Genomic DNA, 23,746 nt, shown 5'->3' with positions numbered 1-23,746 from the left:
CATAGGTTGCATCTCTACGAGTTGTCATTTTTAGAGGTCTCAAAATGTAAAAAAAAAAAAAAACAAACACAATAAGCCCTGTAAATAAAACCTGATTTTGTGTAGCAGAATTCATTTTTTCATTATTTTCTACTGCGATTCATCTCCAAACGTCTTGTGGGGTTTCTAGCCCCCGGGCTGGGGAACTACTGATCCACATAAAGATCTACATGTAGAATAAACACACTTCAAAAACACTTTGAACACAGATGAGATGCTTCAACACAGCAGGTAAATTATACATCCCGTTATCTTTTACTAGTGACAGAAAATGTCCATAATATTAACAATTAATACAACCCAGTCAATATAGACTTTTGGATGAAGAAATAATGACTTAAATAATTCTCCCATTTGTCATTTCCAATGGTCATAAATGTGTCTGATAGAAGTTGGCTCTCCTCTGAAATCAGTTGATGCCACAAGACGCTGCAACCAGGCAGCAGACATGGGAACCCATTCCAGATGGCAAGCATTTAACACAAATACAACTCATCAACCAGCATGGAATGACTTGGACAGCCAAAAAGAAAAAATGTAGAAAGTGTGAGAACGTGGCCAACAGCCACAAAGTTTGTTTAAGAGTGTTCAGCGTTTCATGATCGTTTCATATCTCTTCGCTTCAGATGTAAGCTCCAGCTCAGCTTCAAAACTTAGCTTCAAGTCAAATCAGCGAAGAAACAATGACAGCAGGGACAGGTTGATTTTTTTGTACAAACCCGGCATTGTCTACCAAATGCAACACAGGCAACCAACAAGAAATAAAGGTTAGCAAGGTCAACACGAGTACCAATACAACACAGCTTCTCTGTTGCTTACTATGAACAATCAACAAGTAACATGGAGATGTGTCGAAGAAATCCTCAACATACAGCAGCATGACAGGTGCAGAACAGACGGATGGAAATGAAGAGCAGTAGCTTTGTGAAGAAAAGTATCTGACTTGTCACTGCTGTTGGTAAAAACCTTATATCTTTGAAAATAGCAAAAGCATTTCCTAAGCCCGCGGATGAAAAAGGTTTCTTATCTTATACAGTACAACGTGATTTATTGGTTCTTGTATAAACATGAAATATCAGCAAAATATGATTTGCAGGATTTTCACCTAACAACAGCAATATTTCTTTCTTTTTTTTTTTTTTTAACCAGTGTCAAAGAGGTGTTTTTTGTGAAACAGCAGTAATTAAATCTGAATCTTCTTGCAGGTCTTCTGTAAACTGGGGCATCAGCACACTCAGAACACAAAGACTTTCTCCCTACTACAGCTCTGCTAATTTCCGGTTCATTTCAGTCAGCTGTATTAAGGAGAGAGAGAGAACGTCAGATGTCCTGAAGTCAGCCCCTTTGGTTTGGCAATGAGATGAGTGAGAGGACTTACAGCTAAGGTGGCCTAATGTTTAGGTTTTGAATTTCATGTGAATCAATCCTCCGGATGTTAGAGACACTTGGCACAGGTACAACAGCAGTGGTGGATAAGGGCATTAGCCCCTGGTGTGTTGAATCATCAAAAGCAGTCCAATCCAACAAGATGAGAGTAATAGTTCTCCGCTTGGAAGATCCTGTCAAACATTCAAGTTTTACGTGTCTGATCAAAATGAAATCCTGGAGGGTCAGTCAGAGTGTCTGCACCAGCACAGGGAACAGCAGGGACAAGTGCTCGGCACCTCGGATTGGGAGTTTGTGTGTGGTGTAGAAGTGGATGACTTCCGGGATGGTGTCAAACGGAGCGCTGTTCTGTCCCAGCACGTACTTGCCATCTTTGCACTGGGTGAACTTCATGTGCATGAAACCCTGGCAGCTCCTGTGAGGAACAAAACATACAAACATGAAGAATGGCTTGAGAAAGGGAAGAAGACAAAAGAGGGAAGTGGGAGAAATTCAATATGAAAGTGAGAAAGACGTGTAGGAGAGAGATGAAGGATGACATTAAATATGGGGCACATAAAACACTGTGCAGCCTTCCACACATTTTGTCACATAATGACACAGTAGAAATGACAGCCAGGATTTATGTCCACGTCCTTTTCCTGCACATGAGAACATGATTCTTACCGAAATTTAACACAGTGTCACAAATTAGGAAAGAAGGGACATGATGATGAATGAGGGGTTTAACAGCACAGTGAACAAAGCCAAGAGAGAAGAACGCTGAACTGTGAAAGTGAAAGTGGCTTAGCCACACTAGTAACTCCCCTTTCAGGCTGCCATGACAGAACTTCCCCTTTAAGAGCCAGCCAGCCAGCCAGCCAGCCCTTCGTGATGTATATCTAATTATAGAAGCAGAGGGAAAGACAAGGGCTGAAACCAGTCACCATAATTGTCATTGTTCCAGTAAACCAAATTAAATTTTGAAAAAAGCCAAAACACTTGCTGTGACTATGAACAGACAAACAACAGGCAGCTTATGATCGTCCCACGAGCCTCCAGAGCACTGCTCCTTCATGAAGTCAGCGCTCAGAGTTGGCAGTGTGCTTTGATCCAGTCCTGTTTGTTTTTGGGGACTCTTTGTATCTCATGCTACATTAGAAGTGCTCTTTCATATTCATAAATATTCATGTTGGTTTAAATCTGGTAGGTCTGTCTGACTCTTCATTCTGTCCCCATTAAACAACCTTCATCATTCGTCCCATTGTCGGGATTACTTTGTAATCAGAACATGCAGTGGGTGTGACAAAAGCGCACAGATGCTGTTATTTTAGAAATGTAGCTGATATCAGCTGTTATTACACATGCTGTCCTTACTGAAGGATATGCTGACATCACTACTAGTGGTATCTTAGATCAACAAGCTCACCAGTCACAACACCCTGATAAAGACAAATCCTCTGCTTGTTTCCCATCTATACAAATAAATGATGGAAAATAATACTTTCTGGAGATACCCAGGGAAAATTCCATTTTATTCCTATCTATTATGATAAGATTGTGTTCACCAAAGCAATCACTGATGTGTGGGAATATGGCAGCATCACTACAACAAAGTCACAGGAGACACAACTGGTCTCACGGTCAAACAAAAAGCTAATGGCTTAACCAAATTATCTAAACTACTGTGTTCAGAGGTGAAATGTCCACACAAAAACACAGCACTCACCTGGCTGAAAGGCTTTGCTGGGTGCAGGGAGGACAATAAACAACTTCTGCACACTCTATTTACACAATTAAAGGCATTAATGCTCTTCAGGAAAACAAGACAAACAGAAAGCAGGAGCACTTAAGTGTTTATTCATTCCAGTAAATGGCTCTGATGCAAAATATCTGACATAAGATTACACTGGAGGGTATTATAGTCCATTTGCATGTGTGGACTACAAAGATGGAGGACAATAGATAAGACATATGAGACAATGAAGTTTATAATTAAACATGCAGTTTCATACAGCATAAATTACGATGCTATGATTCTATTAATGATGGTAATAATCCGTAATTGCCCAGACGTGTGTGCTAAACTGTGGAAATTAAGTAATGAAGTCAGAGTCATCAAACTGTGATGGATGTTTATCAGTTTGATTAATGTGACATTAGTTTTCTCTTCCAAAATCATTTAGCTAACCAGCAGCTTTGTTTAAAACCTGTATGATAATCAGACTGCTTTTGTTTCTTGCCCAAAACCTAAAAAAATAAAAATAAAGCCAACATTTCCCTTTAAGCTGATTAAAGCGTTTTAAGCGGATACAACTTTTTTTTTTTTAACAAATTTTTATTATACCATGCTGTTCTTTATTTTGTTGAGACTCTGAAGGTCTATTTGAATGAGGGACAGTTACAAATATTGTAAGGCTGATAGATTTTGTAGTTTCAGAAGAGATATTAATTCTTCCAAAGCCCACATGCACCAGATGGGGAACCGGAGCCAGTAGTGACCTTGTTGCTTGAGCAAATGTGTGTGTGTGTGTGTGTGTGTGTGTGTGTGTGTGTGTGTGTGTGTGTGTGTGTGTGTGTGTGTGTGTGTGTGTGTGTGTGTGTGTGTGTGTGTGTGTGTGTGTGTGTGTGTGTCAAACTCACTCTACTCATGTAAATGAGTAATGCATGAGCTTGTTTATATGTCAGCACAACACAGCGACACTCTTGCACCCCCCTCTCTCTCCCAACCCTTCCTGATTCCCTTCTTGTGTGGCCCACAGAAGGTAATTCATATTCATTAGTGATTATGGGGAGGATGATGTGCGCACTGAAGTGTGCTCTACCTGCCTGATTACCACTTAGAAGGCCCACTGGGGCCAAAGAGGGAGGGAGGCCACGGAGACAGGGGCCAAGGATGGGGTGAGGACAGAGGGATGATGGGAGAGCGGTGTGAGGTTGAGACGATGGATCATGATAGTAATTACCATGGAGAGATTTGACCAGATAAGCAGTATTGTGCCCTGCAAATGAGTATCGGGAGAGGAATCAGTGCAGCAGTGATCTTGAGTGGGGGTGATGGCAGAGGGGAGCGAGAGACAGATGGAGAGGTGTGGTGACTGCGATATGAGATTGGCATCTTAGGTGGCTTCACACACATTTTGCACACACTCCTCAGTTGAATGGCGGAAAAAAATGAGCGTAATGTGCAATTTAATTGTAAAGCTGTTTATCAGGGAATGGTACTGAAGGTGCACAGGTGTTTGCTTCACTTGTTAGATCAGTGTGTGAGTCTTACCGTAGAGACAGGGAGTAGTCAGAGCGGTTGGTTTGACTGTTCCTCACCAGGTAGCTACACTCCTTACACAGCGTTAGCAGCGTCTCTGCCTCTGAACGTGACAGTGAACCGTGGTACCATCTGACAGAGGGAACACACAGAATAAAATATGGTGAAAAGGGGGAACGTCAGGTGTGATCGCAACACTATTCTTACACGTTTTGCTGCTGGATGTTGACACTGACAAAGAAATCGATTTGATTCCAGAAATGAATAATTACAGCAATAAATCTCCAGATTAACCCTCCATAGTGTAGCAGTGATCACGAGATAATGATGATACAAGAGGTCATCATTAGCAGTATGAATGTTTCTAAAGAATAATATTTAAGATTAAAGAACAAATAAATACACCATGTAATACCAAATAAGAAACAGCCTCTCTGGCCTCTATTTCAGTAGATTTTCAATAACATAACAGAATGCCAGCAGCTCAGAGAAGCTGCACTTTGTCACAGTGATGCTTTGAGCTTAATGCTTAAATCAGGATGCTACTGTAACATGCTCAGAATTACTATAATGTTTACGTGCAAATGCTAAGTAGGTACGGTTTATGTCATAATCTTGGAAGGTATCATAAATGGCACTAGGTGTTGAGACATTAGTCTAGTTGTTGAGACATTTCGTTTAAAACTACAAATGTTAAACTGAAATCAAGGGATCACCAAAGACATTCGAGTTAATCCTCTGGAGATCAAAAGTGTCTGTGCAAAACTTCATGACAATCCATCCAGTAATTGTTAAGATATTCTAGTCTGGACCACACAGACTAACCAACATTGCCGTCCACAGAGCCACATCCCTACTGTGGAAGTGTTTCACCAAAGCCTAATAATTAAAAATAATATAATAAAATAAACTGTTATAGACGAACACCACCAGTAAGTAAAATAACTTCTACAGGTTGACAGTGATTCTGTTTATCTATTTAAAACAGACCTCATCAGAGATCATCAGGGACTAATGGGGCTTAGTAATAAACTACAATCCTCAAGAGAATGTGTGCACATGTATGTGTTTGTAGGAACAACACTGTGTGTGTCCCAAGTGTGCTTAAGGGGTGTCATGTGGTTGGATTTCATTAGTAAAACGGCACTTAACGTGCACAGAAACAGCACATAAATAACACCAATGATGTCTGAAATTACAAGCCCAAAGTAAATGTGTGTTTTTAATGTTCTGACTTAATTAGTTCTCATTCTAACCTTTTGCAATTCTGCAAGCTCTGATGAGTGCTGCTTAGCCAAAACACATAACCGTTTCTTTTTAATGTGACCACGCCCTTTAATAGATCAAAGTGGTGCAATAAAATGGATTTTTGGCTTAATTTGTGGGATTTACAAACCTGTTCTTCCCGATTCAAAACCCTCTTTTATAAAAATGTATGATAAATGTGAGACATTTATGGCCTACAGAGAACAATAGAATATGCTAATTGTATTTACATGCATAAACAATTGCATAACCTAGGTTTGTTTGATGTATTTAAACATCATAACTCACAATAGTGCTCAGTCGTACTTGTGTAAATGTGTAAATATTCAATCTTGCAAAGCATTGTGGGTTCAATATGATCAATATAATCAGTTTATGTATGTATTTTCAAGGTATTAAGATAATTAAATGAATGGAAACAGAGACACTTAATCATTAAAGTTTAAAAGTCACTGAACACAAAAACATGTAAACCTCTTAATCAGATTACATTTAGGGCTGACCATGTAAATGTTCATGTTAATGAAACTCTTATGGGTTTAACAGAAGACTGCATACATACACCTGTTTCTCCAGAGGCAGAGTAGGATCCACTCTCTCCCCCACCATGGTGAGGCCTTCCTGCGGCATTCGAAATTTCATCCCCCCTCCTGCCAGCGGGCTCGACCTGGGGCCTGGAGGACGTAACCGCTCTGTGGGCGACGAGGAACGGTCCCACTCTGCACCATCGAATTGTACTGTTGGCAGACAAGGAACAGAAAAAGTGAGTCACAGTATTTACACAGTGCTATGATCAAAAGGGATTAAACCTCACAGCCTGACTTGGGTAAACACCAGACATCCGGCTATTGCAAAACCACACACGCGACCTCTCATGGACATGTCGGACTAGCGGACAGCAGGTCCTGGTCTGACAGACTGCAAAACTATCATCATCATCACAGTCATCAACATTTTTATGAGACCCTGAGGGCAGATAGCAACAGGAAGTTTGGCGTCTTCCCTGCCGGGCTCTGGTGCATGACACTGCAGATTATTTGATGTTGATTGAATTCTGAAGCACAGAACATGTACAGACTGAAGTGTTATTTACCCCCGGTATCCCTGTTGTGCCTGATTTTGCCGCTATTCAATCTACAGAACTTGTAATTAAAACCTAAATGTACCACAGCACTACTAAGCGCCCTGACATGAACGAGGCAAACATCCTAAATTAGCAAGCTTTTCGTGCATGGTTGATGCAAAAGTGGAATGTGGTAAAAAAAAAAAAAGAAGTGCTTTAAACTCAAAAAACCATACAACCCAACAACTACAGCAGGCAGGGACAGATGCAGGTGGTGCAGATGTAGGACCCTGGAGGTTAAGGATGGAGGTAGAGCAGATGTAGGACAACTAAAGGTCACAGTGACTGCATAAATGCGTGTTTGGGGTGATAAAGGACTGCAGGATAGGGGGGCAGGGTTGTGTTCGGGGTGAGAGGTCACCTTGCTCTCTGACGGGGGGCTCCTCCTCCAGCTGACCCACTGGGGCAGGCCAGGGCAACTCCGGCAACTCCCTCATTTCTAATAGAGGGGAGGGGAGCAAGGAGGAGGCGAGAGAAGAAGGGAGCGACAGAGTGAGAAAACAGCAGATGGGTTGGAAAAAAGTTAACTCATGGAAGTGGTAATGATTAAGAAAGTGAGACTGAAATCAGGTGCGAGATTTTAATGTGCGAGAAAGTGAGAAGCGAGATGTGGAAGAGGTGAGGAAAAGGAAGGGAAGCCCTGTTGTGAGTGGGTGAGACTATGTGTGAGCAAATGACAGGGATGTGGTGTCATGTAATGTAGTTAACTACACCTCCTGTCACAAAGAGGAGTAATATACTTCTTACTTCATCACGCTTGTGGAAAAACACAGCCTTAGTGTTTCAGACCCCGTATTTACAGTCATTTATCACATGTGATAAGACCAAAGAAAGCAAGGAAGATGAAACAGAGAGGACGGGAGAAGTCAGAGGCTGCATTATTTATAATCTTCTGAACGAATCCACTTTAAGAAATTGTCTAGTAGCAGGACATGCGATGAAAACAAAATGTGACTTAGTGCGCGCTGCAACCCACAGCGCAGTGTGACAGAGGAACTGAGGAACGTGGGGGCAGAATAATGCTCACTGTCTTACCTACAGTAGAAGAACAGCAGAAGGTGCACTGTGAGAAAGAACTGAAAATAGCTCATTATCCACCATGGCAGGAAGCCATCTACTGTAACAGTCCTTACTGCAGCCTAACACACACATACATATTACAAAATGCCGGTTTCACAGGGTACAGGCTCATGCTCACAGCAAAAGTGGATTACAAAACAAATAGAGGGAAAAAGGGGTGACGTCTTAATGAGCTGACAAATCCAAAGACCCCCCAGGCCTGCGACATCAAAGGCCATTTGAATGGCCGTTTGGAGAGAGACCCAAGCTGTACATACATGCCTCTCACCCTCCCTGGTTAATTATTGAGAAGGCAGACACACTCCGCCACTTTCTCTGGCTCTCTGTGAATTATTGATGCATGGCGCAGTACAATGGTCCCATCTGGAGCGGGCGCACCTCCGCTGAAGCCAGGATTAAAGTGTGGCCTGGCACCCCTCAATGAGAGACATGCACACAAACACCTAAGTCCGCACACACACACACCTGACACCCCGAAACACCACCACTGCCACACTCTCCTGCCTGTCCGCTCTAATCCTCGAGCAAGACTGAGAGAGGCTCGTGGAAAGACAGAGGGTGTAAATGAGAAGCACCGAAAAGCAAGTGAGGGGTCAGAGAGAGAGAGAGAGAGAGAGAGAGATCCGAAATTAGTTCAGCCATCTGGGCGAGAGATTTTCAAGACTCTGCCTGTTGTCATGTTGTCAGCTATTCTTCTAAGTTGTATTTTCTTAAAAGTAAAAAAATCTGCCAATGGTTGCGTTGGACATGCACATTTTAAACAGTCCTCCTGGCAGTTTCATCCATTTTGCTTGGTGAAATAAGGCAGACTACAGGAAATCAACTACATTCATCCTGCATCTGAGCAGTAAATCAACCCCTTATTAGATGAGTAGAATGAAAACCAGTAGATGTCTGGGTCCTTAAGTCCTGGATTGAAAGCGTATTGCTTTTCAAATATCAAGATATCACTGTAAACAACTTAGACACAAAAACCACAGAAGAGAGAGCCAGTAGCAACCAGATATCAAACAAAGGACATTAGTAGTTATTGCTGTGTCTGACTGGGTGATTGCTCAGGCTGGGTAAGCTCACAATATAGCTAAGGGATTTGGTGTGATGCCCTGATAAATGTGTTGCAAGTTCATTCACGGTAATAAAATGTTTAACCTCATCACAGGGGATAATTCATTCCACTACCTGTCAGAGCGTATCAAATCTATATCAAGAAATCCATTTATTACATTATGTTTTTTATTAAAACAGACTTTTCCTTTAATTTAGAGTAACCCCTCCACTGGCTGAACATACACACTAACACACACACACTCAATCTGATAACAAAAGGCTGAATACCAGGCTAACACACACACACACACACACACAGACACACACACACACACACAGACACACACACACACACACCATGCCACTCATTCACTAGCGGGGAACATCTGGCTTCCATTCACCTCTAATGGGAACCTGTGGATCTGTCAAACATAGAAGGCTGTTCGTGCTCTGCTTTGTTCTCCGGTACAAGACAACGAGACACACTAATGGCTTACGGACAAAGGCTCCACTCACTTCAATGGTCGCAGACTATTTTCATGGTTAAACTCCACTACACTGTATTCATTACGTACTAAAACAAAAGGAGTGTGTTTCCCATCAATCCAGTCCCCCATTTTAACCCCCACCGATGAAGCATGTAACAGCAGTAGAGTAATTTGTGTTCTGCCAAAATCCCACATGTGCCTGGTGCCTCGACTACCTGCTAGCAATTATTAGAAATTATCTGAGGGGGAGGGAGTGACCGGACCAGGTTTTCATCTCCGTGTTGTACACAGGATAGATCAACATGAGTGACGGATAACTGACTTTTAAAGCACACCAGCTGTTTTCTGCAACCTTGTCATAGAGGAGGAGCAGACAAAGACAATGGAACAGCTTCATTAGGTCCATTAATGAAGACATCTGTTTTTCAAAACAGCCCCGGCATCCCATCTTCTTTCCACACACAAAGACCGTCTGCTGGGCAAAATGGCCCCCTTAAGGACGGACAATTAACACCTTATGCCAGTGAAGGGAAAAAAGAAAAAAAAAGAAAACTGCAAGCATTCACACAAGTTCTCCATAATATGGATGCACGGCATTTTGATTTTAATCTTAAGAGCATCTCCTATTGGCAATTTGTGTATCCATTTTCCAGACTTTCATTATATTCATTCCCCTGTGGCTTCATCCTTCTCTCACAGTCATCCTCTCTGTATTGAACATCCCTCTTTCTTCATCACTCCTCTTCCACCTATCTTGCAGTAAGTGGGGCATTAGCTCCCTTTCCATATTCCCTTGCTCCTCTCTTGCCCTACTCTACTTCCATCTCTCTAACCCGTCTCGCATATTGGTCCGTGAGAGGGGAATCACAAAGGACATGCCTTTTCATTAATGTCAGTGAGGGTAAACGCTGAAGGAGAAAGAAAAGCGGTGAGCAATGGGGAGAAGGAAGGGGCAAGAGAGAGGAAATGTGACAAAGAGAAAAAGTAGGCAAGTGTGAAGAGAGAGAGAGCGACAAGAGTACTGCCACTGTGAGTTGATGAAGAGGATTGGTCAGACGCCCTCAGGGCCTGCTTACAGCAGCAGAGAGCAGCATCACACCAGAAATGGAAATCTAATTTTATTCTTTTTTTTTCCCCCACTCACATCTTTCATGTTTGTATGCTCACACACAAACATTTTCAGTCTTCTACTAGGACACACACACACAGAGTAATACAGGAAACCTTGTCCTGTCCTGTCAGAACACATGAGGTATCTAGACAACCAGACACAACACATACACCTGCCGGCCATCTGTCAAGGTGTCTTTGCAAAACTGAATTTTTTGCTTCTGCATGTGTTAATATTTTAAAGCACTCTTCGCCATCCAGTTAACGGTATTCAAATAGTTTTGGACCAATTAAGTAGTGAAGAGAACATTAGTTCTAGTTATTACAACTCAGGGAGTGAAACAGTGTTTTAAAATTTCACGACAATCCACTCAACAGTACTCAAAACCATGAGGGTGGCATTTAATAAAAGGTCAAGGGATATTTCACTTTGGACTGACTGACCAACTGACATTGCCACCCCTATATTTAACATCTAACAACGAAACTTATACAGCCAATTTAGGAAATTTTTATTTATTTCTGATGCATAGGTTTCAGCCAAAAATAAAACAATAAAGTAATTACAATATATATTGAATACATCAGCACAATCACAAGGATTTTAATGTACTCTTGTGCTACTTAGAGTTTATCTGAACAGATAAGGAAACCTTTAAGAAAGCCTTTTAAATGCTTCTCTCTAGCCTTTAGGGTGCACGCATTAATACATTCAGGAGCTTCCCTGCACAACACCCTGCCTTTTGCTGTTGCCTAATGAGCAGCTGCACTGGAACAAGTGGAGGATAAGTGCTTTGCTCAATAGTACCATAATAGTAATTGCTATGTGGCAATGTTATTCATTCACCTTCCGCATCCAGATTTCTAGCTGACATGCAGCTCTCTCATAATGTGCCAACTCCTCCACTACGACCATCAACTGCAACAAATGGCTCAAAGCTTCTGCACTGGACTATAAAACTTAAAAACAAGAAATACCTAAAAACACTCATTCATCTGTTCATTAAAGGTGGCCATCAGAGAGGTAATGAGATTGTGCCTTTCATTAGCTCACTAATTTGTGCTGAATGGCTGCAGGGCCAGTCTCTCACTGCTGGACTATCTATTGACTTCCAGAAAATTAATGACTGCTGTAATTTGACCTCGATGATGGCGACTGATGACAGCTTTCCAACGTTGTAATTAAAACCCTCACACAGCTGGCCGAAGTGGACACCATATCCAACGGAAAATAAATAGGATGATTTGGAGGCATGCTTATTTTTCATACTGTAGCCACAATGTGCAATATTCACCCAGCTATTACATTTAAGCGTGGACAATAATTCTGTTCAGAAGCACTTGCGTGAAAAGCTACATACTATATGCAACAGCAATCCACCCTACCACCCCCCCCACACACACACTCACACACTCATTTGCGCCAACATGCACTCAACCTCTTCTCACCCTTGAATTAGGTGACTGATAATCAGAGCTGGAAAACCTAGTTGAGAAGCCACATGTGTGTGCACATGTGCATGTGTGTGCACATGTGCATGTGTCTGTGTGAAGGTGATGATGAGGGGCTGCTGGCAGATTGCGATGCCCCCCTTTGCCCCCCGTAGCGGGTTATCTGAGTGAGCGTGTCACATCTCCAGGGAGGGAGGGCTGTGGGGACTTCCCCGTCACCGCTGCAGCGCTGGTGTATATATATATATGTGTGTGAGAGAGTGTGCCTGTGTTAGCGGATGACTGATTGCACCCTGCCACAATGGCCCTGACACCCCCTCCTCTCCCTTCGCCTCACCTCGCCAGAGCCCCCCGACCATTAATTCCTCTCAACGCTCCTCCCCTCTGAAGCACTGGGCCTCCACAAACATCCATTGAGCTGCCACCAAACATACCATAACCTTGGAATTGCCTTTCCATTTCTCTCGAGCTAGCTTTCTTAGAGCTCCTCTATCCATTTTCTCACACTCTGTCCATCTCTCTCTCATGTCTCCCCCCCACCCCCCGCCCCATGTTTCTGTTTTTGCCATCTCTCTCTTTTTCTGCTCCATCCTCGTCCTCCCTTTCTCTCCCCTCCCTCACATGTGGGCCGTGCCTAGCAACGCAGAGTGGGCCTGGGAATATGGATTAAATGTGAGAATGGAAAATACTGTTTGTGTGTTTACACTTCAGCGCTTTGGTCTGCTCAGACAGACAGACAGCATGCCAGCTTAGAGTGCTGACTCCAAATGGAAAAAACAAGGGGTCAGACAACTCGAGCAGCACAAGCGTTTTCCTCCACTGCGTTCTCTAATGGTGCCGTAAGCGCTCCTCTGCAGGAGTGAATACTGTATGTGGCACAAAGAGGGGAGGAAGAGGAAAACGACAGATAAAGCCGGGAATGAGCGCTAAGTAGGTGAGAGGTGATATTGGCTTTTAAATTAACTGCTGTACGCCTCCTTTTGAAATCATCTCCACTCTCAAATAAGTTACGGTGTCTCTCTGGTTCTCCTCTGCTTAATGTGATTTGAGCATGAACACGGTGTAAATGGATATATCAATGTCTGTGTGTGTGTGTGCGTGCCTGTTCAGACAACGGTGTGCTGACCATGATTCTCTTATTAGTGCTGGATCAGTCATGCACATGTAGGCATGTAATTAACTGAGAAGAGAAGAGAAAGGGGTGGGGGTGGGGGGCTCAGGACGGGAAGAGGGGAGGAAAGCGGGAATGCGCGGCGTGCATATGAGGCAAGGTTGATTTATTATCACATCACCTTGACCTTGGTGACTTGCCGATGCAGCTCAATTAAGTCGACTTGGCCTGGCATGCCTTACACTGATCCACTTCTAAATGACCCATCAGTCTGGTTGTGTTTCTCTTTTCCTCTCTGTCTTACTTCGACTTTACTCTCTCCTTCCAATTATATTCAGTAGATGGAACATAATGGGATGAGATGTGACATGCACTGTCAGTGCAACTTATAATCTTATAAAATAATAATCATGCACCACGCCAATTATCTGAAACAAATACTGCAGCTAATATGATGATCATGAAAGAAAATGAATACTGATCTCTGTTTTTCTATCAACAGCCTCTTTATGACATCTACTGTATTTCTCTCATGCATACACACACACACAAGACGTTTCTGTCAATTCTAATGATCACCTCAGAGGCTGTTGTAGCTGCGGTTTGACATATGTGTGTGACAGAGAAGAAAGAAATCAATCAATAGTCACCAGAAGGTGGTTAAATGTGGTAAAAGAGTGAGAGTGACAGATATGAGTCATTTGAGCTGTGACAGTGAAGGTCACAGCACTCTCCATATCCTGCAAAAAGGTTGTGGAGTTATGGGGGGGGGGGGCAGATACTACATTAAAGGTCAGGACAGTATCAGCAGTAGGGCCCTCTGTGTGCTCCCGGGAGGGCTTTGTCCTTTGAAAAGCCCTTTTTGAGCATGGTGTTAAGCATTTTCTATTTATATTCTATTACATTTTCTGTAATAAAAATAGCATATTTTGCAAGATACCTTATGGTTTTGAAGCTCATATGTACAGTTGGTGTCAGGGATTCATTGTGAAACAAGACACTTTTTTGCAATTGCAAATGCATGGGCTTTAAACTGTGTGTTCAGTGTCTCCTAACAGCTGGAAACCAAAATAACCAACAAAGTATGAGAACAGGTTTAGACACAGAGGTGGTTCATTGCCTCTTAAAACTCATCAACATGTGTAAAATAATGACTTTAAACATAAACAAAATGAAGCATGGATCCTGCAGCTCCCGAGACTAAACCCTGACTCAAGTTTTCTGTTTTTTCTGTTTAGAAAATGTCAGCAAAGCCCAGTGATAATCGAGTTTATAGAGTATCCAAAGTTTATCAATCATATATTGTACAGCCTTCATGATTGAGGTTATCTTCCACTCTGATTATTGCTTGTTGTTTTTTTGTTTACCTGCAAAAGCTTTGGAGATGTGATCCTTCTTCCATTCCCAGGGTTGGTCATACTCATCAGCCGGTCTCTCATCATCTTGCGGCAGCCTGCTGCTCTCCTTGCCTTCCTCCTGAGGTTCTGCATACAACAGACCTAGTCGCTGGCCTCTCTCATCTTCATAGGGGGTGTCGTAAAGCTGCACCCCACCCCGCGGTCGTCCTCCTCCTGGGCCGCGCTGCAGTTCTGTTAATGTATTATGCAAAATACCACAAAATTTCTACTTAGAAACACACGTGCAGGCAACAAATTTCTTGGATGTGTCACATTTAACCATTCTGCAAGAAAAATAGGCAACGTTAAAAAATAATATTTGCCAGAAGCAGTGAGGTTCCCCTAAACACAACACAGATATTATTATGTGCTACAAAGTAAATCAAAAAGCCTGTTGAGCTCTGACATGACTAGAATTAGAAGAGAGAGACAAACAATGTTTGCACAGCTTGCCGCAGGCTCAGAATCTCATATAGGGGGGCTTAACGAAGCCTTGAGCTAGATGCTGAGTAGCAACACTGTAGACAGACCCAGCCCCCCCTTCTCTTGTCCATCCCAGCAGCAATCTAGCACGGCTCACAACAGCATCCATGTTCCCTTGTTAACATTTTCATCACTTTCTCAGTGGGTTCCAACCAATCATGTGTCTCAGCACCTGCAACTGTTATGTGGCGTCAAATATGGCCATGAGATAAAAGGCTTTAAGATTATTGATGCAAGCAAGAGGATGAAATCTGATTTCTCAATGCATCAATAGGAGGCTTTTAGCTGCAGCAGCAGCAGCAATCAACAATGGCTCTTTGATATGTTGGCCTCAAAAACTGTACCATTTAAAGAAGAAAAAAAAAACAGGTGGTACAGAAGAAAGAGAAAATTGGGACAAAATGAAGGAGTAGGCAACTTTTGTGTACACAGCCAGCAGCGCTGCTAAGGAGGCGCACTCACGTGAGAAGGGAAGAGGGCTAAATGGAAAGGTTCACTGGTGAAAGGCAGGGAAAACTTTAACCTTCACACAACAAGACACCGCTATTGGGTAGCCCTTTAGTCACCATGGTGACCGAGTGGAAGCCCTGGGGAAAGGCCCTGAGGTTATGAAGAAGAGAGTAGAGGGGAAATAGAGAGAGGTGGATAAAGACAAGGGAGAAGAGAAAGAGGGAAAAAGGGGGTGGTGAGGCAAGGAACAGGAGGAGGAGAAGGAAGCAGTGAGGATAAGGGGAGAGAACAAGGGGGTAATAGGAGAAAGGACAAGGGAGGGAGGTGAACAGAGGGGAGGGATCTGTCAACGTTTGATGTTAAGTCATTGAGACAGAAGCACAGTGGGGCTGAATGCTACTCTACCTGCGCCGGGAACCCGCAGTGTCAGCGGCAGCCTGGAGATGAAGAAGATGAAGGCGGAGAGATAAAAACATGCATGTAGGAAATAAAATGAGAAATTCATCGGAGACATGATGGTGGAAAACACAAGCAGGGAGGAAAGAGAGCGGGGGTCTGTCAAATTTATAATAGCAATTTGACAGAAAGGTTACTGGGAGGAGCGGGGAGTGTTTAGGCATACAGATGCATATAGGAGCAAAGAGGAAAAGAGGAAAGTGGAAATTGTTTTTTTAGACTATAAGCATTGATGATGCTTTCCCCTTAAAAGTACAGTGTAAAAAACACACAGATGTCTTTTGACGACAGTCTTTGTGAGAAGATAATTACTCTTCCAATCTCACATCAGCCTTTTGCCGCTCTGCTGTGTTTTTTTTTTTTTTTTAGTGAGCAACAACAAACAAAGAGACAGACAGACAAAAGCAGGCAGACAGACAGTCCTGAAGTGACAGGAGCAATTTAAAATCAATGAAAGAGCTGTGACAATGCTTTGCCAAACTCTCTGTCATCACCGCTGCAAATCTAATTTCTCCAATGGCTTTATCCCACTGCAGCTTGAAAAGATTTTCATTAAGGTGTCTCAGTTTGGCAAAGGACGGGATGCTCCACTCACTTTAAGCCCTGTATTTCAAACTTCATTTGACCACCAAAAAGGCAGCGCGAGTGACAGTGGAGAGAGGACAGGACATCAAAATTTGCTAAAGGACAGATTAGAGAGACAGCCAGACTCCCCTTGGGGTGGGGAGAGCCCTTCAGATGAAGAGAGATAGAGAAATGGGGAGAAAGGAGGGGGAGAGGCTTCTACACTAAATGACTGGGACAGAGCAGGGAGGGAGCAGGGAGAAAGGGGCAGACAGAGATGTTGTAGGAGGAGAAACAAATAGAAAATGATAGATGTGAGCTAGATGATATGGGAGAAAATCACAAGGGATGAGGGAGGGTCTGAGATTGGATAGACATGTCCAAAGGGACATTACATGAGGCTGATAGCCAACTCAGCCTGTGGTGAACTAAAAAGCAGAACTGTCGACTCACAAATGGACACACTGCTGGAGTACTGCAGTTAACAGCAGTGTTTTTAGAACAAAGAACTGGAAAATGATTCTGCAAAGGCAGAAGTACTTCACTGTAAAGAAAAGGAAGGCTAATAAAGAATGATGAGGCCATTGATCATCTCAGTGTTGTTCAAAGAAATTGCGGACAGAATGTGGATCAATGACGATATTACTTCACACCACAGTTACATATTTTATTCATGGTTTGGTGCACCTGAAATGCAATGAAATACCTCTGCTATGATTTGTATGTCAGATAAGAGATCTGAATTTAACCCACTTACACATACTATAAAGATATTTATGATTCAATATCTGTGTGAATGTACAAGTTCATGCAGATAACTAGCAATAAAAAAACTTCTAAGGAAGGAAGGAGTAGTAGCTTCGAAGGAAGCAGTAAAAGGACTGGAACCAAAACATTATGCCTCTCTGGTAACAACATGACTCACTGAGGCACTATAATACTGATAAGATGCTGACTGATGAGCAGTTTCCACTGACCTGTTATGACCCTCTGCGCCTCATATGGTTCCATGTAGCCATTATTCTCACAGGGAACAGGTCCGAGATCTGGTTCTGGCCTGTGGTCCAAGCGGACATCGAATGGGTCTGAATAATCTGTGTCACCTGCCAATGGAGCAGACGGCACCACCTAAAAGGACAAAAGGCACACTCCTGAAGAAAAACTAGATTATGTAATAGGACTCTTTTTGTTTTATATATAAACAGATTCTGGAATATTTTTATCTTGTAGGCATATGTGCACAGTTTATATTCCAAACATAGGCTATAACAGTTTGATATTCACCTGGTGTCAAATCAGCATTTTGTAAAAGTCGAACATGACACTTTTGAATGAAACACTTTGAATGTACCTGAATTTTTTCTGGTAATTAGGAGGATTCAGTCTGTAAAACATGTATAAATGCCAAAAAGGAAGGGATGTTGAACAGATAATACCTCATCAAGACCTGAGACGGAGAGAGCAACTCACCTAACAAGCAATCAGATCCTCACTAAATGCCACGCCAAATATATATTTGGTTACAGACAAAACGCTTTTGGAGTATCAAGACACTAATATGCACCTTTACTGTGCAACATCCTAGTACTACACCAATGCTATGTATATTTAATAGCTATGCAACACAGCTCCCTCTTAAAATCTTTGAAGAGGGAGTTATAGTGCATCCTTGTTGCTACTTAAGATATATTCAATGCAGCCACACATCATCCTGTCTGAGGATGAGAATTGTTTTTTTGGCTAAAGAAAGAGAGAACAGAGATTAAAGAGGGAGATGGTTGGCTGATCAGAAGCATTTGTTCTTTTATGCAAGCACAGGAGGAAAACAGTGGTCAGCTGGCACACTGACATCTACAAAAGCAACCATATGGTCACACACACACACACACACACACACACACACACACACACACACACACACACACACACACACACACACACACACACACACACACACACACACACACACTTTGCCAACGTGCTCTCTCTTTATGACAAAGGAAATCACTGTAGCAAGGCTCACTTTCCAAATTCCTGCTCATCGTGCACACGCCCTCACAAAATCACATCCTAATCCCATGTTGATTCTGTAACAGGTTACATATCGATGCACAGGAATCTGCAATGTTAATCAGAGTGCGGATATTCCCACAGACCCTGGGAAATTAATGAGAGCCAGAGGAGAGTGGGATAGAGCAGGGCAGCTATCGACTTGAGTTAAGACTATTACTTCAATCCACTTCAAGACTTTCGCACTTGTAGCACTTTCCATGAGCACAGTCATGGATTTAACTGCAGCGACGAAAACCCTGAAATACTCCTTAACTTACTCAGCATATGTGAGCTGAATTCATGTGAAGACCTTTGCTCAATCTCAACATCTGTTTGCCTTTCTTCTTTGCAGTCGCGGTGTATGCTTCCTACAGCACAACATGTACAGTACATAGCCAGGAAAGCACTGTAGCCGCGATGACACAAACAGCAGCACAGTATGAATTATAGCTCCCTGTGGCCCTTGGCATATTGCCATACGGCGTACTGTATATGGCCCCTAACGTGTGCTCATGTGGGGGTCTCTCTCTGCTTGCAAAACCAAACCCCATTTATTATTTATGGAAGGACATAAACTCAAGGGACTGTGACCCTCTCTGACTCAACAGTCCGCTCAAGCCATCAATAATTTTTTCCCCCCATCTAGGATAGCGAATTTATGTGGCGCATGGGATGTAATGTGATTTATGTAAACAATGCATATTCGTGACACACATTACCAGTCACTTGCTTATGGAGTCTGATCAATAAAGCTGTCACGGAGATGGAAATGGGATCAGAGAGAAGTGAGAGAGTGTTTTTTATCCTTCACCACTTACTTGCCTTCCCTTCATCTCCCCTTTTTTCACTTTCCAAGCCAGGAAACATAAAAAACTGAATTTGTCATCACCTGCTTTTAACACCTACAAACACATACAGAGAAACTGAGGCTCTTACAGGCTCTTGCTGGTCCTCTAAAGAGATGGCACTGAGGAGGATCTTGGTGCGACCCAGCTCCTGGGAGTCCACTTTGATCAGTCTGTGTTTGGGAGATTTCATGTCCACACTGGATGATTTCATAGGGGACCCGTACACAGGTGTGGCAGGGTCAGAAGTGCCAGACTCGACCCTGGACCTGTTTTCGGAGTCCTCATAAGGATCCTCAAAGTCCAGGTCCCTCTGGAGCCGGTAGGCTTTGAGGATCTCGCTCTCTGTGTAGTCTGGTGTGGGCGGCTGTGGAGGCACCTTCCGGCTGCCAAAGCTCAGGTAGTCTTTCAGCCACTTGGCCATCGCAGCTGTGCTTCCAAATGTGCCGGTGCGTGGTGGAGTGAGAGCAGGAGGCTGCAGGGGGGACAGACATGGAGGTTATTTGACCTTATTTCTGATGAGATTGTGTCAGTTAGGTGTTGGATTTGTACTGTGCGTTGTGTTTTTTTGACAAGATAATCGAAATATTAAAAATTCTATTCCAGAAACATAATCCACAGGTTCTGATCAGCTTATAATGTCTTTGCTGGACAACTTTCTCCTGATCACAGACCAACAATCAGTGCGCGTTTACATACAATCCTGTGACATAAAACTAGACCCAACAGCTGGGCTTTACGCACTTCTTTTGTTTTATGCAGGGAGCAATAACGTCTGGCATCTGGACTTTACCCAAGGGCTGCAATTACATTTCACACCCATGCAATAAAGTCCGACGTTAACATGCTGATAAAACAAAGACAAAGACTGAAAGAGAATATCAGAGCAAAGGGACTGTAAAAGTTGTATGAAATCTAAACATCTTGTTCGCTTTTAATTTGTAATCTAACATTAAATATGTTTAGTTTGGCACAGACCTCTTTGAGAAAGCTGATGAAATGAAACCTGCGCTCAAAACAGTCTCCAAAACACTGAAGGTAAGCTTTGCGCTGCAAAAGCACACTCACTTACCAATCCTAGTCAGTCCTTCAGCCACTTTGGATGCTTTATTTCGCGTTTCTTCATGTCGATCGCAATAAAACGGCACACAAATGAACGAAACCTGTCACTACTCGCGCTTTTTTTATTTTTTATTCTACAAAAAAAGGTGAGAAGAAAGAAAAAGAGCAGCTTTTCTTGAACAAAACAGCAGCATTGAAATCCGCCTAGAGTTCCTCCAACGACTGACGGCAAACGTGCGAGTGAAGATAGGAGACTACAGCTCCGAGACAAACTCAACCGAGCGATTAAAGGGGAGGTGCTTCACTCCCAGAGGAATATCCTCCTATTCCCTTTCGTACTCAGCAGACCGTTCATTCATTGAAATATCTGCACATCATACCGACTGCAACGAGAGATGCACCCGCTTTCAACATCACAATAACTGCACGGGGAAAACAAATGAAGAAAAGAAACTGGCAGGTTGGAGAAAAATAAAAAATAAAAACAGCTCGCACGATATGTGCTCCAAAGACGTGCATTATTTATTCACATGACATCACTGGAGAATTTTCTAGTTTTAGCATCACTGGAGGTTTTTGACATTATTTTTTTATTTTTTGCAGTTTTCCCTAAAAGAAATTCGCACTACAAAAAGCCTGAAGGGTGAACAAAACTGTTTTCTGTTTCCTTATCATAAGGTTTGGTGGAATAGTCCTCTGGGCATCATGGACAGTGTTGTTGTGAAGCTCAGACAGAAGTGTAGACACAAAAACAAAAGATGACAAAAGCACTGAAGCTTGTCCATTCCTTTTGTTTCCCTGTCCCATAATCCAAAGTCCAAACTGGTAAATGGGATTGTGTGCTACAGTGGGTAAGGCCATCTAAGTCTGTTAAAAGACCGTAAATGCTTCTTTCTTTACGACACTCATGAGCTCACTTTCTCCCAGGGGCTGGAGACTGGATGAGGTCATCGAGAGAGAATCCACCCCCACCGCTATCACCACAGCCATCAACATTATCCCATCGAGACCCTCACATCTTCCTCCTCCAGCCTGCCTGCCTAGTCTAGTCTGTCTGCTCCAGAGAGTTCACAAAAGCACCGGCTTCAGACCTAAAGGAGGTTCATGGAATCATAAACAAGTCCCAAAGTGAAAGCAGAAGTCACTGAGCTGGTGGCATTGCAAACGTCTTGCAGGTCCCTGCAGTCCAATCCACTCTAAGTCAGTTACAGTGTTGAAGCTGTAAACTTGAAGACAGGATCGATTTCATGACATCAGCCAATACAATGGCATGTAAACTTTGTTCCTGTGGAAAATAAGTTCTCCAGGGTTGCAAAGCTGTTTAATATCTCCTTCCTGCTGCACTATAGGGTCCCCAGGAAGATCACCTTTTTTAAACAGAACAAGACGGTGAATGGGGATAAGAAAATCACGTGCGGACAAGATCAATATGTTGTGTTAAGATCTTATCTTCTAAGATTGCAATCCATTCATTCATACAGATCTTGTTGACACAACATACAACATCTTGATACAAGATCATTTGTTTGCAAGATATCCTGTGTAGGGATGTTCTCACAAGATAAAAACGTCTTAACACAAGTTAAGATCTTTCTTTTTCTTCACATCTAAAAGAAGTACCATTTTTTGGTTCTTTGGGGAATCAGTACCTTCACCTCTCTGTAATCTCCATCTTGCCCTTTCTCTGACATTCTTTCCTACCTTTGCATTTTTATCATTGCACGTTTGAATGCACCAATAATCTCCTTTCTCCCCTGCACCGTCCCCTCAGCTATCTATTCCCCCTTTTTCATCTGCACAGTCTGCTCAGTCTTAACACGTCCTCTAACCTCCCTACAGCCGAGTAGCATATTGAGCATACATTTAATTTTTGTTTCCATCCTGCCCTGGCTGAGAGGACTGTGTGGAAGAAAAGATTGAAACTAGAGCAAGAGATGGAAAGTCAGAGACAGATAGACAGGTAGCTGTCACACCCGGCAAGAGGAAGAGCTCAGGGGAGAGGAAAACAGAAATGGAAAATCAGTATCTCTCACAGGGAGAGATAATCTCAGACAGACACGTATAAAGTCATTGTTTTTTATGCAAAATAAACACTGTTGCACAGGAGCCAAAGATTTAATTGAACCAAACAGAAACAACAAGGCGCTGTGGAATAATTCAGAGAATTAATAAGACTCACTCATTATAAAGGGCTAAATATGGATGTGACATTTCCTCTGAACTTCACACATTCAGTTGTTTCTCTCCCCGAATAGAGCAGCAACCACTTATGAATTTGAAAAGGCACACAGACACGATGTAGAGCATCAGCGACCGCAGACATTCATGAGTGAACTTGACACACATCAACAAAGGCTTTTCAAAACCCATGAATGTAATCTGAATATGATCATGATGAGCCACTGGGTTGAATTGAGTTTCCTCTGCCTTGCATTTACTGCCCTCATTTGGTGGCTCTTGTGTACTGCATGTATAATACAGCAATAACAACAAGAGGCAGGTTTCCTTTAACTTTATAGTGCACCAAAACAAGAAAATACCCTAAGCAGTATGCATTCATGACATAGAAACATGTAATGTTGATGTACATTTATGGTTAATGTCAGGGTCTCAGTTAAAAGTCATTTTAATAAAGTCTAAAAACACAACAGCACCCAACATGATTAAAAAACATTTAGGTTAGCACTTCACTTAGGTATATTTTTTAATTATCACTCACCTCTCTCTTTAATTATAGTCCAAAACTGTGAACTTCCGGGTACAGCTCTCCCAGTGTTGCCATTGGTTGAATTCACTTTTACTTTTAGTGATTGGCTAAAAAAAAAAAAAAATTCCAAAATAAGGAACTTTCCCAACACCACCCCCCCGTGTTGAATTGTGAGGTAGAGGTGCTCCGACAAAATGTCGCCTGGTACCTGACAGAAAGCTTCGCAGCACCTCGTCCAACACAAAAACAACAACTCTGCACCTGAGCACGAGCCCCACACGGAGCACCACGTTGTGTGCTTGCTTGCACGCGGCACATACAACATATCGTCCATCATCACCAATCAAACGCTGATCCGGCGTTTTGCGCATTGCTGATTGGTTG

General features: G+C 42.7%; 1 protein-coding gene across 4 annotated transcripts; it reads right to left on the bottom strand.

Moving 5' to 3' along the window:
* Positions 1–1,144: 1,144 nt before the first annotated feature.
* shdb (Src homology 2 domain containing transforming protein D, b) lies at positions 1,145–23,640 on the bottom strand. 4 transcript variants are annotated; one of them, XM_027289974.1, is made up of 9 exons: positions 23,571–23,640; positions 23,375–23,469; positions 19,685–20,070; positions 17,674–17,824; positions 14,714–14,935; positions 7,420–7,497; positions 6,498–6,672; positions 4,682–4,801; positions 1,145–1,840 (listed from the first exon to the last, which is right to left on the bottom strand). In XM_027289974.1, the coding sequence occupies exons 3-9, from the start codon at positions 20,015–20,017 to the stop codon at positions 1,654–1,656; spliced, it is 1,266 nt and encodes a 421-aa protein (XP_027145775.1). In that variant the 5' UTR covers positions 20,018–20,070; positions 23,375–23,469; positions 23,571–23,640; the 3' UTR covers positions 1,145–1,653. The 4 variants fall into 4 exon arrangements, with proteins under 4 accessions (XP_027145775.1, XP_027145776.1, XP_019135088.1 ...); XM_027289975.1 differs by having other exon boundaries at positions 19,685–20,068; positions 23,375–23,586; XM_019279543.2 differs by lacking the exons at positions 23,375–23,469; positions 23,571–23,640 and adding an exon at positions 20,666–20,911 and having other exon boundaries at positions 19,685–20,068.
* Positions 23,641–23,746: the final 106 nt, after the last annotated feature.

Source organism: Larimichthys crocea, chromosome XVII, assembly GCF_000972845.2.
Source record: "Larimichthys crocea isolate SSNF chromosome XVII, L_crocea_2.0, whole genome shotgun sequence".
Classification (NCBI taxonomy): Eukaryota; Metazoa; Chordata; class Actinopteri; family Sciaenidae; genus Larimichthys; species Larimichthys crocea.
The sequence above is the reverse complement of the archived record's forward strand: the minus strand, read 5'-3'. Positions and strand labels throughout refer to the sequence as shown.

Excerpts from the sequence above, each read along its gene's own strand:
- shdb (XM_027289974.1), bottom strand. The coding sequence starts at position 20,017 with ATGGCCAAGTGGCTGAAAGACTACCTGAGCTTTGGCAGCCGGAAGGTG. Across the intron at positions 17,825-19,684 it reads TAGAGGACCAGCAAGAGCCT|GTGGTGCCGTCTGCTCCATT; the intron begins GTAAGAGCCTCA and ends TTGTCCTTTTAG. Across the intron at positions 6,673-7,419 it reads GCCCCCCGTCAGAGAGCAAG|TACAATTCGATGGTGCAGAG; the intron begins GTGACCTCTCAC and ends GTCTGCCAACAG.